The following is an 18,228-nucleotide window of genomic DNA, read 5'->3' on the forward strand; positions in this document are numbered from 1 at the left end:
AGTGAAATCTGTATTTGTCTCTGAGGGTGCAGCAATTTTGGTGTTCACTTGTTAACAAGGAAATTCTATCTAATTTTACCTGTCAGTTGCTGTTGCAGTAAGTATATGGAATTTGGTAGAAAATAAACCCCCTTGTTCTCTAGCTACTCCTCAGAGATCAGGAGGGCTGGGTGCAGCTTGGCTTAATTTCTGATTATAACCAGTTAGGCACTATGTCTGGTTGTGTTCAGTAAGAACTACAATTCCAGATTCACAAATAATGTAGTTTATTAAGCAATAGATTCTTGACTCTTGTTAGATTGCTGGTGATAAATGCTCTAGATCTACAAAATGTAAGTGTACAGTGCTATGTATAACTGTTCCCAGCTATACTGTCGATGCAGCCGGAGGCACAAATCTCACCAAAGGGTCATCCCTGCTTTGGGGAGGGGAGAGAGGAGCAAGCCCATTGTCCATGACGTGAGGTCATGTTCTCAATACTCCAAAAATGGAGGATTTCAAATACCAATTTTAGACTTTTTGGAAAAAAGGTGTGACTGTAGCCAAATATAGTTGGTTACCAGTTGCTGTGGTCTTAGTAGGTGGGGAGGCAGCTTTTTTCTCATTTTTGTATTGGTGGGTGCATTTTTCAATGTGTTAATTACATTTGGATACCTTTGGCTGAATTGGTTCTAACAAAGGCAGCACAGATCCCTAATACCTCAGTGTCGTCCTCCACCAGGTGAGGGAGCAGTGAAGGCCACCTGACATTACTCCTGTCAGCATGTGACAGCCTCACATCATTATCTTCGCAAAGGAACAGATTTGTAACAGAGGCTGGTTGTGCGTGGATAAGGGGGAGTGAGGCTGGTACCGAGGCCTGGGTGCACTTCTGGCCTTCACTGAGACACCAATGGGCTGTGAGGCTCTGCCTCACCCCAGGCATCGTTCAGTTGTTAAGCCTCGCTCCAGCCTAGTGCAAGAAAAGCGAGTGGCTTAGCTCACATTTTTGCCCAAACAGCCTCATGAATTCTCCACAAACTCACAGCATCTCTGTATCTTGACATACTAAGTCTAGCAGTTTTCCACAATTGCTTACTGCATTTTGTTTTCTGTAGTCTTCCATTTTCTCCTCTGTTGCTTGGAGAAAGAACTGTGACATGATGAAGCCAAATAGCAACTGGGGAGATGTTTGCCCAGGTTCTCTCTGGTTATGCATTCTGCTAAGCACATATAGATGGCTTCTGGTTGGCACAGCTCTAGATAACAATCTCTGCTGAAAGGCAGTAAATGTTAGCTTGGTTTATAACCTCAATTGCCTACACAATTTCCAGATTTTAAGAGTATGGATGAGTGTGTTTCTGCCTGCAGCCCTTACTGCTCTAAAAAACTTGTTCTCTTGTTTTCTAACTAGCCCTTATGGTATATGCTGCTCATACTAACCAGTCTTCTATACTAACCAGTTAAATGTGTCTCATTTCTGAGTGTTTTATCTGTGACCTGCCATTTCTTTCTTTAGCTTCATTGCATTCACTTCTGGGAACAAATTTGTCAGAAGGTATATTATAGCAAAGAGGTGTAGGAGCAGTTACAACATGGAAGAGTTAGGTTCCTCAGATTGGTCACTGGTGACAGTTTCGGCCTTAATCATCTCAACTTCTGTCTTAGTATTGGGGCACGAGGGGAAAATATATTGGGTTCTGTTGAAATACCTACAAAATTATACCAAAGCCAGGACCGAGACACCAACAGTCAATGTCCTACATCAGAGTGAAAATAGTTAATACGGCAGTGACAGATTTTAAACATTAAAACATCTTATAATTTAGGCTGTAGCTAAACACAGCTGGAATTATTTTCTAAAAATAGAAGACCTTTTGAACATTAACCTTCAGTAGGATTAAAGAAGATTTATTTCTTTTGCTACTACATTTATGATTTAACCAGTAGAATGACAAGCCTTAGTGTGAGATCTGGGATTCTGTTATACCTAAGTGAGAGAGAGCTTATGCTGTAAAATAAGATGTCATGTTCTTCTTTCTGAGTTGTTAGTGGAACACTTTACTGAGCAGTGTTTTGTGGGGATTGTTTTAAGGGCAGTCTTTTAAATGGAATGGTAAGCAATCACTTTTTCTTTTCTCCTTGACAAATATTAAAGAGCCTACACACTTTATTTTGGCCAGGTTAAGTTCCAGGTTTTGCTGTTAGAAGCAAGTTCCTGCAGTTTGCACTAAGGGAAACTAACTTCTGGGGTTTTTTTAGGTATTACTTAAGTGTGTAAACTTCCGTCTTTACCCAGATCATTGTAATTCTGGATTTTCCAGAGAGGTAATAGTAGAGAGGCTTAACAGTAGAATTACAATTATATTGTGCAATATCAAGGATGAATTGTATGTACGTTGGAGAGGGGGATGGAATGGGACACTGCTGCCTCCTGTGGAGCCGCGGTCGCTGCTCCTGCGGGGATGCGCGGAGGGGCGGGAGGTGGCGCCGAGCCCGCTGCGCCGCCCGCGCCCGCCAGGTGGCGCTGGCACAGCGCTGGCCCCGGAGCTGCGCAAGGGGAGGGAGCTCGGAGTTCATCGCCTGTGAACCTCATGTGCACCATCGCAGCAAGCACTTTTGTTTTGTATGAGCAGCAATGGAACCCTATTTTATGAGCTCACTTATTGTAAGTTATTTTTACTATGCGGTGTCTTTTTTTTAAAATTTGAATTCTCCTGTTCTGCTCCCCAGGTAAAGGACTACTGAGAGAGCACAGCACGGTATCATCAACATAAGCTGTGTTAGTGCCAGTGAGGTTTACTTTGTACGTGTAGATCAGGATGTGTCAGCTGAGTTCTGCTACGAGTTTTGTTTTTCTGCCTGGACAGAGTAAGAACACAGACAGTTCTTCCAGTATGAATGGAAGTGTTGCATAAGGGCATAATTTCTGGGTGGTACAGGAGCAAGTGAGAGTACAAGAGTAGCGTGTGACTGTTGTAGTCAGTAAGAAAATCTTCATTCATTTGGGTGAAAATAGGTTATCTTTTTGATACTAAAGAATTAAGAAAAGGAAAATTCTACATAAGTTGTCATTAGGCTTATAATTTGATATCACGTTATGAACCCAAGTTTGATATGTATTTTATAATAGTATAGAGGTTAGCAGTGTCCTGCATTTCTTGAGGCGTATGGCAGTTGTAGTAAGCTGCCTGTTCCGGTTTGGCCAAATTTAGAAATACATCCTCTGAGAGAAGGCACAACCAGGTTCGGGAAAAATAAATTTTCCTCGAAGGAAAGTGAAGGAGATAAAACTATTTATTTAACAAACACAGGGGAAAAGGATAATAATGCTAAATAATAAAATCTCTCACTGTGGAGAAAAAACCTGGGAAAGTGTTAAGAGTCCTCCCTTTGGTCTCCTCAGAGCTGGGGCTTGGCCCAGGGCCAGGCCCTCTGTGCCCGGTGGAAAGTCCTCCCGATGTGCTCTGATGTTACAGCAATCAAGCAGTCCAGTAGAAAATTCCAGGGAAGGAAAAATTCAACTCTCTGTCTCTCTCCAGAGAAAAAGCAGCTGAACCACTGGCCAAAAAAACTGTCCTGGGAAACAGCAAGCCGGGTGTTTCCTCCCTCCCCTGCCACAGCTGGGAAACCAATTGCTATCTGTGTGTGACCTTGAACAAGCTGCAAACTGCTTTGAAGAAGTTTTGCTCAGTTTTTTCTTCCCCCTCTCAGGCTCAGTTTAGAAGTATAGAAAGGCACAGAAATCAATTTCTGGGCATAGGCAGCGATATGGGATACACATCATAAAGTCACCCCAAGACGCTGCCAGAAATAATCAGATGTTCAGGAGGAAAAAAAGGTAATCAAACAGGTGAGCTCCACACCCACATGCAAACTGTTTTGCACAGCAGAACGTGACACCACTGTTTGTGGCCAGCCAGGGATCTTTTGCTTGTACAGATTGTCTGTTCATGTTTCATTTGTGAACAGTTATGTTTGTTTGTTTTTTTAATGGGACTTGGAAAATTACATTATATTTTTTAATATGGCAAATGAACCCATAGAATTTAATTTGTAATTTATGTTTTATTTTGGGGCTAAGACATACACTTTAATGTTAATATTTCCCTCCTGGAAAATAAGTCTGTTAGTGACACATCCGCAACTGTCTTACAGCTGAAATACAATATGAACCGCACACCAAATCAATAACAGTAAATTTTAAATTCCACTTACATGTTTGCCATAAAGCATTTGTACCCTTTATAAACATTATCTTTTTAAACCAGTTTGTTCCTTTTATGAATACCATAACTTACAGGGCTTTGTTCAATGAAATCAAGATATGTAAGGAGTCATCTTGGAGATCTTTGCATTTTGAAAGATTCTTGTGATCATGGTTTTTTCCATTAGAATGTGAAAAGGCTGTCAGCTTTGGGTTTTTGGTTTTGTTAAGGTGTGAAAGAATACTGTAGTTCTTTATTTTGATAGTATTATGACTGCTTCTAGGATATTTCTTTGGTGTTCTACTCTGTATGTGCCTGGAGTTCACAGGTTATGCTGATAATTTGTTAAAGTTCAAAAATAACCAAGACGATGTTAGGTTGAGGTATGTGTTTTGCAGTGTCAGAGACCTCAATCTTGCTTCTCAGTTTCTTGGGAGTATGTAAAGAGTTTATATTGGGTCAAACATTAGTTTATGATAACTGTATAACTATAGTTAATTAATTTGAACTAGAACATCTGTTTGGGAGGCTATTTGTAGGTTTTACTTTATGATGATAAGCTTATAAAAATGCAGATCTTAACTTGATCTAATTTTCCAGTCTAAGTGCGATTTCTGAAAAGCTACAGTTTTCCTTATGATGATGTGAGGAAGGGATTTTTTTTTAATTATTATTTTGTTAGTTAACTTTTTTTTAAATGTTTTTAAAATTTGATTTTTTGATTTATTCTTTCTGGTTTTGAAATTTTATCCATAACAGTAAAAAAAAAAAGTAATAAAGTATTGGCTGTGTATGTAGTACTATCTATTGTGAATGGGAGTTTTGTTGTTAAAACAAAGCTGGGTTTCTTTCAGGCTGTCCTCTATTCTGCCTTCCCAAAACAAAAACAAAAAAAAAAAAAGAAAAAAGGAAAAATTTTTCTTCTTGCTAATTCTAAAGTTAAGGTGGCTTGTACTTATATATCTTTTATTTTCTAATGTTTTAAACTTACTATGACTTGTAATTATGAGCCCCCCTTTCCCAATGTTGAATGACATCATGAAAGCTGTTCTTAAAAGAGACTAAATGTGAGTACATTGTGCAGAGTGTGAGGATAACTGGCATTAATATTTTGTTTGAAAAAGAATTTTAAAAATGTATTTGAAATGTAATCCAATGTCTATGAAATCCATTCCTTATCAAAACAAGAAGAAACCCTTTTGTTTGCTGGACAATTAAAGTCTGATTTGTACTTTTTTTTTAAGTCAATGGGATTTCTTTGGCAATATCAGTATTGAATTGTGAGTATTTTTAATTTCTTTTTTTTTTGCGTAACTTGAATAGCAATTTAGCACTGTCCTTATGAGCACCCCTTCATATATTTTAATAGTAAGATGGACAAGTTAGGCCCACCACTGCAAACTGGAAGAGGTGTGCAAAGGTTTTATGACACTGATACAAAAACAGACCGTACCATCCAAAGGCCAAATGAGTTGTTGCTTGTAAAGAAGTAAGAATTAAAAATCAGTGTGGTTTATCTCTTTTGCAGAAATGTTTCTCCTAAGCAGAGACATATGTCCTTGACAAACATCAGGTGCCCAGTATGTCTTCAATAGAAGTGCTGTGGGAGAAGAATAGATTATATAATTAGTATCAGCATGAGGTAAACAGCTTCACAGTAGGACAGGGAAGGTGAAGGTTTCCCTCAGATTTGATTTCTTCTGTCAGTGCTTGATTACAGATTAAAAGTAATGAACTTGTCTTTCTAAACCCGAGATAAAACTGATTTGCATAATGCAAAGCTGAAGTAAGCATTTAAGCCTGATAACTGTACTGGTTTTTGACAAAGTAATTTTATTCTCTTAAGGTCAAATATTTCTCTAACTCCTACATCTGTATGGTAGATGTGATGGTCCAAAACCATGAGAAAGGCAGACTTTGTAATGAAAGGTAAAGTCTTTGGTTAAGTCTAACTTAGATCTTATAAAGACTTCTGAATATCCAGAAATCTTTATATGAGGTAAGTTTGGAAGGAAGGTTATTCCAATTATTCTAATCTTTTAAAAAGGAAATAGGTACTAAATTGTAGTTAAGCCTTTGATTTATTTTGGAAGATGCCAAATTCAAATAGGCTGCTTTTTCATATTGTAAAAGAGAAATAAGTAACGAATTATGTGGCACATACATGAAATGTATTGCTTTACATAGTAGAAATGTGTCTGAATCACTTAATGCTGTAACCAAAGCTTTAGTGTCTTTGAGACAGGGAAAGAATATTTGACTTTGGCTTTTATTTGAAGAAGCAAAAGCAATTAAAGGAATGGGAGCTCTTTTTAGACAAACAGAATTTCATTATGTTTTTATTTATTCCTTTGCATGTTTGGTTAGAGTTATGAGTCCTGTGAACCATCAAAAATTAGCTCAGTTTTTCATTCTGCAATACATTGTTAAGGTGTTGAAAATTTAGCTTAATGAGTTACTACAATTGCTTAAAATAGTCCCTATCCGTAGACCAGTGATTTGATTCTTCTTGAGAGAAATTCTTTTAAAGTATAGGTACTTCTTACCTGCTCTTCATACCATCCCTGTTGTTCTTCCTCTGGTATCTACTGAGTTGAAGAATTAAATCTGCCTTACTTGCAGTAGGATATTCAGTACACTGCATGTCAACAGCATTCAGCAAGTGCGAATAGTTCCTAACCATTCATAAATTCAGCATAGCAATGTGGAATGTTGCAGTTTATGGCAGAGGTTTCTGGACTTTAGGATGCATGCCACTAGTCAGCAGAAAGTTATTTATGACTTTGCACAGAACTATGAGCTGTTGTGGTTACGTAACAGTGACAGCTGTCAAGAATATCTGAACGCTCTGTCTAGGAAGCAAGCTTTATGTAGCAGTATTTTATGATAGAATTCAACCAAATCACGAATGCATACTTAGAAAAAGACAAGCTTCTTTTACAAATTACTTTCAGATTTTTATTTTGCAAGCAGTGGTAATTCAACTAGATGTACAACATGAGCTGCTTTAGGAAGGGAACTCACTTTCAATCGTACTTTTTTTTAAATAGGGAGTGGATAAGAAATACCTTTAAAGTATGTCTAGGTTTTAAGAGTTCCAGCTGATATTGGTACACAGTCTCATCTCCTGTCATGCTCAATTCATACTTCATGTGATACAGTGTAGAGCAGGGATTTATATAGCTTTCTAAAAACAAAACACAAAATCCAACCAAACAGGAAAAACAACAGAAGTGGTCAAGTAGATAGCGAAGGCAGAGATGGGGCAGATCAGAAGAAACCAAGCTGTGGTGGCACAAGTTGAAATAACCAAAAATATCTGATCTCTGTCTCCAGAGATCAGATTGCTGCTTAAGGAAGTAATTTCAAGATTTTTTCACCAAACATAAATGAAACGTGATGCTAATTGTGTGTCTAGATTTGGGCTGAATAAAGTTGTAGACAGTGGCAGCCTACTCCTTGTGTTGATTTACTTATCAAAAATGTCAGAAATTACAGAATGGATAAGATTGGAAGGGAAGTTTCTAGTCTGAAAATATATTTGGGGTTTCTTCTATATTTTTAGAAAATTAGTTGTGCAAAAAGACTGCAGAAATTATGCAGAAAGCTGTGTTTAAACATCTTGGAATGGAGATGTCCTGTTAAACCTTTAATGAGTGATGTTTTATCTGTTCATGAGACCTTGCCTCCTTTGATATACAGGGTGGACTGTGCACTTTGAATGTGGCTTTTCAGTATTTCAATTTCCTCCCCTCCCCAGCTCAGTCAGTGGCCTGAATGCTGTATTAAGACACTGATTTCTCTGAAATTTCTTTAGTATACACCTAGTACTAAAGCAGCAGGTGAATTTTCAGAGTACCTAGTGGGATGAAGGTTGTATGATACAGTTGAAATACAGGAAAGAAGAGTGGACTGGTTTTCACGTCAATTTATTTCAAATATCTAGGACTCCTAACATGATGTTCAAAACTGATTCAAAGTACATTCTGAAGAGACTTCAATTTAAGAAATTAATGCTGTTGGTTTTGAAAAAGTAGCATGTTGGTCCCAAGGTGAAAATCCAGAGAAAACTGAGTCAGTAATAAATTTGAATTTTTTTAAATTACTTGGAGCTGTCTAAACAGAAACTGACACACAATTCTATTCTGTGCTTCATTGCCTGATCATCCCTGATCCATGATGATCCCATAATGTTTCTGTGTGTACAGTTGAATTTTCCTTTATATGCTTTTCTGTCTTCAATGACAGGTAAAGTAGCAGTCCAGTATGTTCTTTCTACTATTGAGCTCTAATGAGTTTTTACTCAATTATAAGCAAAGGTCTCTCTTCATTGTATAATGAGATGGGGAAAATAGCACAAGATGAGTATTTAACATCTGTACATCATAACAGTGTAATTTAGGTTACATTTAGAACTTTTATTCTGGAATTCTATAACTTCTGAAAGGCTGACATAACTTTCAGTAAGTTTTAATTCTGATATAAATGATGCAGTGCTTTTCAATCTGCACAGTATTTTTTATTTTCAGTGAAGTCCATCTTTAGAATCTCCTTGCTAAATCAGGGGGCAGACAGGAAAACTAATGGAGAAGGCTAGCGTTCTGCCCAATGATCCATAATCTTTGATCATTGCACTCTACCTGTTTCATGTAGAAGCCATTCTTGTTAGACTTGAATACTTAGATATAATTTCAATTTATTTAATCTTAAATTTAGTTGCTGATTTCCACCTTTGTGCTTAATTATTTGATCACTTTTCCACTGGTTGAAGTGATAGAAGGAGCTGAAAAGCCATCTTTATTCCATGTTCATGACATGAAAGGAGAAATGTTTTATGCAGCATGTCTATAATTCAGGAGTTATTACATGTTCCTCAGTTGTGTCACTGTTGGATTTGAAGCTACTGGAGTTGAAGGCATTTCCTTATATGTGTTTTCAAAACCAAACCAAGACCAGATAGTTTATAATTCTGAAAGGAGCAATTATGTTGATCTGAAGAGAATGGATGGTCTCTTGGGACTAATTTTTTTAATGGAGTCTTGTTTTAATTTTTTTTAATGTCCTTGAGTGAGTCCCAACTTAAATTGAGTTTATGCATTGGTGTTCAAGAATGAGAACAGAAAAACTTGGTCATGCACAAGATGTCATAGTCGAAGACTTGCCAAAGCAGAAGAAATCCCAGTGAATGGTAATTCTTTGGAGCAATGATGAAAACTTCTGTCTTTGGTCACTGAAGATAAATCAATGCCCTTTCCCACTTATTTTTCTTAGTGTTACTCAGATTTTTCAGGGGATTCTGATGTTTCTCTACTCATCAAAGCAAGCAGCAAGATTTTTTCAATGTTTGGGATGTGCTGTTCATTGTATACTGGCTTCTCATAAAACTCATGAGTCCTGAGGAAAGCAGTTTTCATTATCTGTGTGATCATAATATTGACGCCAACTTTAGGAACGCTGTGACAGTTTAGAAAAAATTGAGGCCCTAATGCTGGATGCAGTTTCTTTCTTCTCCTTCTATTTATATTCATAAATATAATTATGCTTTGAAGAAAAAGGATTTACAGCATTATATAAGAAGAAAAAGGTCTTGTTGACTAACTTCATATTGGTCACAATGTATTGAGAATGTTATCCTTTCTACAGATCTTAAACTATTAAAACCTGCGGTCAGCTGCTCTCTATTTTTCTAAAAGACCTGCCAGTCCTAAAAAGTGACTTGTGATTTGTCATGGCAGACATTAGAATCCACTGAGCAGCCAGTAGTGCAGGATCTACCTGTTAGGAAGTGAGACACATGAACAGGAAGGGACTTGCTGTTTCATTTAATTTGTCATTGTAAGATTCAAGTCATAACAGTTCAAACCATGCAAGTTCATACCAAAGCTCCTCTGTTTGCTTTTGGTAGGAAATTAGTTATTTTTCATACAATTAACTTATGTGTAGATTGATGCACTTTTCTATATATTATATATATATAAATATATATAAAATTTGAAAATGCATATTCTTGCATGTATTGTCTGTGTGTGTATAAATCATCAGGTATTTCTTCTATTTTAGGGGCACAACAAAAGCCCGGACATCAACCCCTCCTAGCGTGGCAAGAGCCATGAGCACGGGTGCTCTAACAAACAGAAGAAAAACTAGCAATTCAGACATTTACTTAAGGTAGCTTTTAACTTCATGGATTTTTGTCATCAATAGAGCCTTCATTAAAGGGGATTACATACTACAAAAGAAGTTGGGGAATGTATTATTCTCTGCAGTTAATAGATGATCAATACTATTTGGCTTGTTTGAGATGCTCAATATATTTTGCATGTTTATCATCTGACAGCACACCTTTGTCATCAGCTGTCTCAGATGTGCACAGAAGACCCTTTTAGAAATGTCAAAAACCACTTGGGAGCTGTTGAAAAAATAAGAAAATATTCTTTCAGTTGAAACTGAATTCTGCATGCTAAGAACACAAATTGTCTTGTCCTACCCTTTAAAAGGGTAGGATGAAAATTGTATTGCTGGTTTAACCTTTCTTTTTTTGACACGCTAAGTTTTAAGTTTTCAAACACTCCAGTTAATCTAAGTAGTCAGTGAAATATTTGATTCTGCTCCTAGAACTTTGGTGTTTTTTGTTTTCTTGCACGGAAGGTGGGTATCTGGAGATATTTATGGGAGCCTGGATAGCGTTGAATGTAAGATATACCACTGTAAATAGGAAGTGCAGGCATGAAAATGACAGTAACAATAACTATATTCATTGCAAGGATTAGACTAACTTTACATCAAGTTATACTGAACTGGCTTACAGAGAATGTTCTTCATCTGGGAACTTTCAGGTCTGACGGGAAAACTGGGTATGACAGTAGAGACTGCCCATCCTCAGTCAACGGAGGAAGTGCAAAAAGCAGTGAAGGAATTTCACCTGTGCAGTTATCCAAGTTCTGCCATGAATGTGGAACAAAGTATCCAGTGGAATGGGCGAAATTCTGCTGTGAGTGTGGAATTCGAAGAATGGTTGTGTGAACACATTCTTAAAAGCAGAAAGAAAACAAGAAATTGGAACATCTGCTAGGTACTGTTGCATGGAAAGCTTGAGCACTCCGTCCAGGTAGACTTCATGCTGCAAACATTGAAACACCATTTTGTAATTTTCTGAGTGCAATCTTCTGGTTACACAGTTATTTATAAACAAATACATATATTGTACATAAAAATAGCAGCTACCTAAAACTGTGCCATTCAAGGAAATACTCTTTACTCTTTGTTGAAAATATTTAAAAGTAAGGTAAAAATATGTTAAGTAACCTAGGTAGCAGAAGTGGTTCAATGTTTGGTTTTTTTTTTGTAAATCCTACTAGACAAAGGATTTTTTAAATCACTTATGTAGGGTAATACTCACCTAGAGGGAACTAGCCATGAACAACTTGGGCTTCAAAAGTTTCTCTGTGGAGGCATTTCCTGCATCTGTGACAGTAATTTAGATGCTGTTTTCTAAGTGAAAACACCATGAGCAACTCCTTATAAATTCCTGGATAAAAGTGTAAAAAGTCTGGATCTTTAAACTCTTTAACATTAATATGCTAATTGGACTTTCCAGTTGCTTCCTAGGATTTTTTTAAAGAATCAAAGTGGAAAGACTACCTGAGAATTCTCTTTGCATGTAAGAAGAAAGGCAAGATTTTCTTTTTGTGGCTTTCCATGTTTTGTTTTTCAGTAAGAACATGTTCATATTTTTATCTATTTATAATGAAAAATATGGTATTCACTTTATTATGACTCATTTTGTTAAGTTCCTTTTGTTTTGAAATACTTGTCTTCCTCCTCCTGTGCTCCACCATGACTAGCATATCTAAAGGTGTTGTGCTTTGTCTTTGTCCTATTTCCAAAGGTCCTGCTCTTTTTTTTTTTTTTTGTCTCTTCCCTCATTTCCTGAAAGTCGAAGTCTATGCTTATACTACCTAAATGTTGAATTCTTATTTTGAAAACAGCCTTCTTGATGTATCCAATACCAAAAAAAAAAATTAGTTCTATAAAAATGAATGCTATTAGAGCAGTAGGTCTTGATGTAAGTAGTGACTCTTTTTTTATTCTTACTCCTGTGAAAATAGCACAACTTACACATATGAATGCATAGGGGAGTAACTGTGCTTCACAGGTTTATGTGTCAATACCTGACGTGGTGGGGTTTTTTTTTTTTTGCAGTTTTGTGTACTCTTGATTTCAGAACAACAACCTCTTCAAGTTAGTAATAGACTTCACATTTATCCATTGGGAAGAAGGGAGAGACTTGAAGTTGTTGGTTTTTTTACTAAATACACAGGATACTAAAACCATTCACAAGCCAAATCACTTAACTTGTATCTTAATGTAGTAATTTATTTTGTGAAGTTTTGCTTTGAAGTACTTGCACCATCTTCATTATGCGTGACAAAACAATCTGAAACAACTGTGCCTTCCCCACAGTAAATACATTTTTTGTCAGAAACTGGTACTTTCGGCTCACAAACACCATTAGTTTCAATTCATTTAATTTCTTTGTAACTTATACAAAATATAATGTAATGTTCCATTATAGTATTATGGTCATTGCTTGCATTCTCAAAAATTGTGATTATCAATGGGGCAATTTTGGAAGAAAGCGTGATTGAAGAAAAGCATCTTCAAAGCAGATACCAGTCTAAGAGAATGAGAGATTTAAGAGACTTGATGTAGTCCTGTTGCAGGCCACAAGCTACTGATGTTTTAAAATTAGTTCAATGCATGTCTTGCACTTTTTATACAATTTTTTTTTAATTATCCTTCATTCAATGTGGTCTTATTGGTGTAAGCTGGCTACCGAGCATGATAGAATGGATGACTGGTTATGATAGAACTGACAAATCCTAGCCAATTTATTTTCTAGGTAGTTTAGATTCTAGGATCCATATTATGGCACATTCGTATCTGTACTTGGAAAAACTGGAATTCTGTGTTCTTTCCATAGATAAGCGTGCTTTGGAAAAATTGCCCTGGATTTGGGCCATGGAGGTCTGTAGACTTGAACTATTGCGAGCTGAGAGTCCATCAGCAAAGATACCAGTCCAGAATAGGTTTGATTAGGTAGTGAATCTACTCTGACCTGATGAATTTTTAGTTGTTTCTGCTGGAAAATGCATTTTACCATTTATTAAAAATGCTTTCTACAAAGGGAATGTTTAGTATGGTACTAAATACCTTTCAGATTTTCCAGGATTATTGTAACTGTAGGAAAAAAAATATTGACTGTTTCTCCTTTGAACTGTAGGTGGCAGATTCCTAGTTTCAAATCAATCCTCATACAATTACTGTATTTTCTGCTTTGTGAGCTGTTCGTGAGACTCTTTGCTTTCAATGCAGAATATATTTAGTAAATTACTTGAGTAGCACATCATTTGCTTCATTTACACTTCTGTGATTTATCATGGGGATTAGATAGGGAATTAACCTGAACGGAAACAAAGGTTTTTAAAACCGATCTTTTAATTTGGCCTTACAAAGAAGGTCTGTGAAACATAATTGACTGTTGATAGTAACATTGGATAATATGTATGTGTTGTAATCTACAGTAAATATAAGCAGACGTCGAAATTCTTCTTGACTGTGTAGTTTGTTGCTGTATGGTAAGACTTATGGGAGGCCCAATATGTTCTATGTTACCTCAGCTGGTTTTGTTACTGAATGACATAGGTTTCTGAAGTCTGTGATGTTGCAGACCCTGACCTGTATTACTCAAGTTATCAGCACAGATCATTGTAATTCCATCTCAATGGATGTTTATACAAAAAAGTAGCTTGGTTTTCATAATGTCCCTGCAGAACTGAATGTGGGAAACAAATTTGTTATATTTAAAGAAAAAAAGTTTAGGGAGTTGGACTGAATTTTCAATCTTTAGTGTATTACATGTGTCAGGAAGTTCCCAGATTTAATTTATTGGTAATCAACATCCAGACCGTCTTGCCCTAGTCTTCCCCACACCTTTATGCCTTGGTTTTCATGAGAGGAAAAAACATGGACTATGCACTGTCTGTTGATAGTGAAATTTAGTGATGCAATCGTTGTGATGATTCCCATACCAATGTCTAACCCTATGACAGAGTTTCTTTTACTGTCTGCCATTTTATCTTCCTAATGTTCTTACTAAGGTTCTTCCATTTATTAAAGAAAGGTGGGGGTGGGGGTGAGGAGGAAAGTCAAAGGTAAAATTTCATTTAAAGAAACAAGGAAGAGGCTGGTTTTGATGTTTGGCCTGAGGGAGTTTGCATTCCCATTCTACTTCTGTGATTCTATCTTATACAAAGGACCTCTCTGTGCCAGGAAGTAGTGCAGGATCATTGGAACTATGCTGATAGAAGTGCAATGGAGTTATGAAAAATACTAGCTTCAACAGTAAAAACAGCATAGCATATAGCTTAATCTCTATATGATGTACCTTACAGAGGTTTATATTTATGCATGATGCCCACACCCTAGGTAGTTTCAGAAGTGGAATCTCTAAATATGCAGCAATTAAAATATGTGTTATATGGATAATTAATCTTATACACCACTTCAGGGAGGTGCTTCACCCCCATTTCAGGTTGTAACTATGAAACAAACATATAGGCAGAATTTTTCAAATTTGCCAAAGAGACTCGAAGAGCCCTTGAACTCCCTGGAGGGAGTGGGGAAGCTCCACCTGAGAGTTCCCTGGCCGGGAGGGCAGCAGGCAGGGGGAGCTCTCCATGGTGCTCTGGCGCTGAGCCTCTCCCGCGGTGCTGGGGCAGCAGCTGCTCCAGTGCAGCCACGTGTCCTGCGCCTTCACAGGATGGGAGCTCCAAACTTTATTGTAACACCTAAACTGGTCTTTATCCAGCATGGAAGTTCTCTGTCATCTGAAAGCGACTAGCTCCTAATTCACCATCACAGCTGAGAGTTAGTGCCTGAAATGCAGGGAGCGTTTCCATGATGCCTGCTCACCGAGTCAGTGGAAGGAGGTATGACTGCAGTACTTTAAATGCTAATAAACAAGGTGTGTGCACACTGATGCAGACTATGTAATTAGTCTGCATATAAAATTAAATTGTACTGTCTATGTATTACAAAGGTCACAAGTGCTAGTTTCCATCACATAGACTTTGTATATCTGCAAAGAACAAACCTGTTATGAGTGTTTTTAATCTTGGCTGAAAAATTTGTGGTTAGTAAGAGCACTTTTTTCAATTTTACTTCTATCCAGTTTGGCTAAGCTATGAATAGTTGTATGGGTTGTATGAGAAGGTAGAATTTTCATCTTTGGTAAAATTTGTTTTAGTGACTCTGGTGAAAATAGTTTTATTGCCTTTCAAGTACAGCTTACTCCAACTTGTGATTGTTTTGTTGCTGGTTGGTTTGGTTGGTGTTTTTCCAACTCGCTAAGTAAGGTTTGAGTGACCTAATTGTGTTGTTGGAAGAAGTGTTAGGTAAAAGACTCCATTAGCTGGATTCAGTAGTTACTTGGTTGATATTTTTGTTCCAGTATTCACAGTATAAGAGATTACTCTTGCATACTAGTTTGTTTTTTGTTTTGTTTTGGGTTTGGTTTTTTGGTGTTATGTCATTCCAGAATAATACACATTTCTGGAGGATCCTATTTAGTCCCATTCCACTTCATCTTGCCAGAAAACAGTTTCTTTGTATTTTCTCTTAATTAGTGATTGTTCTTTACAAAAATGAGTAGTAGGGAAATTAAATTTCCCCAATTTGAACATTGGAGTCAGCAAATGAAATACTCAGTTTAATATAGCTGAATATTGAACCCACATTCTGAATAGAAGTGCATGTTTTACCATAGTTCTTTATTTCTATTTGGCTTTCTGGCAGAACTATGAATGGATTTGGGTAGGATCTGTGAAGTGCTGAGCACACTGCAACTGTTACAAAACCTACTGTATATGATCTTTCTAGCTCTTGGTGTTCATCCTTCACATGACATTTAATATGTTTCTCTTCATAAGTTTATTTATTGATGTTCCATGTTTTTCAATGGCGTGTTCATTCGTGTGTTGGAGGTGATTAATTCTTTCATCATTGCATTTATTATGTTTGCCTTGCCCCTCAGTATGTGGAATATTTGTTTGTGACCATCCAGTGGGGGTTTTTTTGCCAGAATTCCTGGGTTTGTTTGCATCTTATTTCATATATTATGTTTATTTTAAAGTGTCAGTTCTGTTTTAATTAATAAATGTAAATCACCACCTAATGCTAATTTGCCACTTGTTAACAATAAAGCAAATATGTCAATAAAACTTCTTGTGATGTGCAAATTTTTGTAGTCAAATGTGAAATTATCTTAAATAACATAGCATACAGGTAGGTAATATAATTTCAACCTTAAGAATATTGTGATGTCTGATCTCAGGTACACAAAAAATAGGGTTTTTAAATTGAGTGAGATGAGATTTGGATTCCTAAGTCACCTTGAAAAACATACCAGATATTTAAATCAGTGTGATCTGCTTATATAAACTTAACTCTGTGTCTCCTCTATTTCTCCAGTTATACTGTGAATTTAGTTTATGTAGAGCTCATCACTGTGATATCTGTAGTATTTCTTTTTCTTAATAATAAAACTATAAGGGATAGTAAACTTAAGCTTGATCTGGATTTGTTCTCCTTCATGACATTTGAACACTATTTTGTTGATGAAATTATTAAGAAAAAAAAAGCAGAAGTTTGTATTTTTCTTCAGAAGTTCACACATGTGAGCAGAAGTTACAATAAGGGTTTGGATTGCTAAATATGGATTGAATAGAAATCAATTCCTCTTTTCATTCCTTTTTTTAGGGGGAACTTCCTTCTACTGACCTCTTTAGTTTACTTTGAGAGATAGGGATTTGAAGGGTAGACTGTTCAGTGGAAAAGGAATTGACAGGATGGATGCAGCCAGAAAGTTGTGGTCAGTGTCTCTGTGTCCAGGTGGAGGCTGGTAACGAGTGCTGTCCCTCAGGACTCTTGTTTTGGGACTGGTGCTCTTTTAATATCTTCATCTATGACACAGTGAGACCAAGTGCACCCTGAGCAAGCTTGCAGATGACATAAACCTGAGCAGTGCAGTTGATACACCAGAAGGACTGGATGCCATCCAAAGGGACTGGACTACCATGTCTTCTCAAGTATGATGGATAGTGACTTAGACACTTCCTCTGCCAGTTCCCTCAGAACCCACAGATGTATCGCATCAGGTCCTATGGACTTGTTCCTTAGATGGTCTCAAACGAACTTCTTGCAACAGCAAGAGGTTGTGTTGTTTTGTGCTAAAATTCTTTTAATTTAAATACCTACTTTTTTATCCTTGACACCTTCCCAAAAAATTCCATGTACTTCTAAATCATGGTTTTGACCTATTCATATTATTTCTTTTCTATGGCCAAATAAATACATAAATGCATAAGTGAAAGTGGCAGGGAGGTTGGCATGATGGTGGTAATACCATGCATGGTTTTCATCCCTTTGCCAATTCCTGAAAAGCACTTTAGTGCCACATTTGTAAGCTCAGGACACAAGAGGAAGTTCTCAAATGCAAGGAACAAACCAAAGAGCACCAGTCACTGCATTTAGCAGTTAGTGTTTTCATGTAAGCAGTGACTCAAGAAATTTGGCAACAAGAATCGGGCAGGATATTTAATAAGACGTAGTCAGAAAAAATCCACTATTTCATAATCACTATGTAAATTTCTGCTCTGGATCAACCCTTGGTCTTTCCCCAGGGTAGTCCTGGAATTGCTTTATTTCTCTCAAGACTTACGTTGTGAACTGCGGCTTAATTTAAACTGACTGACCTTTGAATTTTGTAGCAGCTAATAATGCATCTGTGTATTTTTGCTTTAATTCACATTGCCCTTTCCTTGCCAAGTGGTTATTAGGAAATAAGTGTTGGCTTTTAACTGTTCCTGAATTTCCAAAAAATATCAGAACACCTTTTTTTCAGTCTCACAGACCAACTGAATCTGCAGTCTCCTGGGTCACATTTCAGAAGAAGGGTTTGTAACTGTGATTGCATTCTCTT

At 36.9% G+C, this 18,228-nt stretch overlaps 1 protein-coding gene across 1 annotated transcript in view; it reads left to right on the forward strand.

Moving 5' to 3' along the window:
* ZC2HC1A (zinc finger C2HC-type containing 1A) overlaps nt 1-12,243 on the forward strand; it is a 31,775-nt gene extending 19,532 nt beyond the window's left edge. The window contains exons 8-9 of the mRNA XM_048286342.1: nt 10,248-10,355; nt 11,024-12,243. Coding sequence (XP_048142299.1) covers nt 10,248-10,355; nt 11,024-11,210 — 295 coding nt within the window. The 3' untranslated portion in view covers nt 11,211-12,243. The remainder of the gene's footprint in view (nt 1-10,247; nt 10,356-11,023) is intronic.
* Nucleotides 12,244-18,228: the final 5,985 nt, after the last annotated feature.

This window comes from Corvus hawaiiensis, chromosome 26 (assembly GCF_020740725.1).
Source record: "Corvus hawaiiensis isolate bCorHaw1 chromosome 26, bCorHaw1.pri.cur, whole genome shotgun sequence".
NCBI classification, from domain to species: Eukaryota; Metazoa; Chordata; class Aves; order Passeriformes; family Corvidae; genus Corvus; species Corvus hawaiiensis.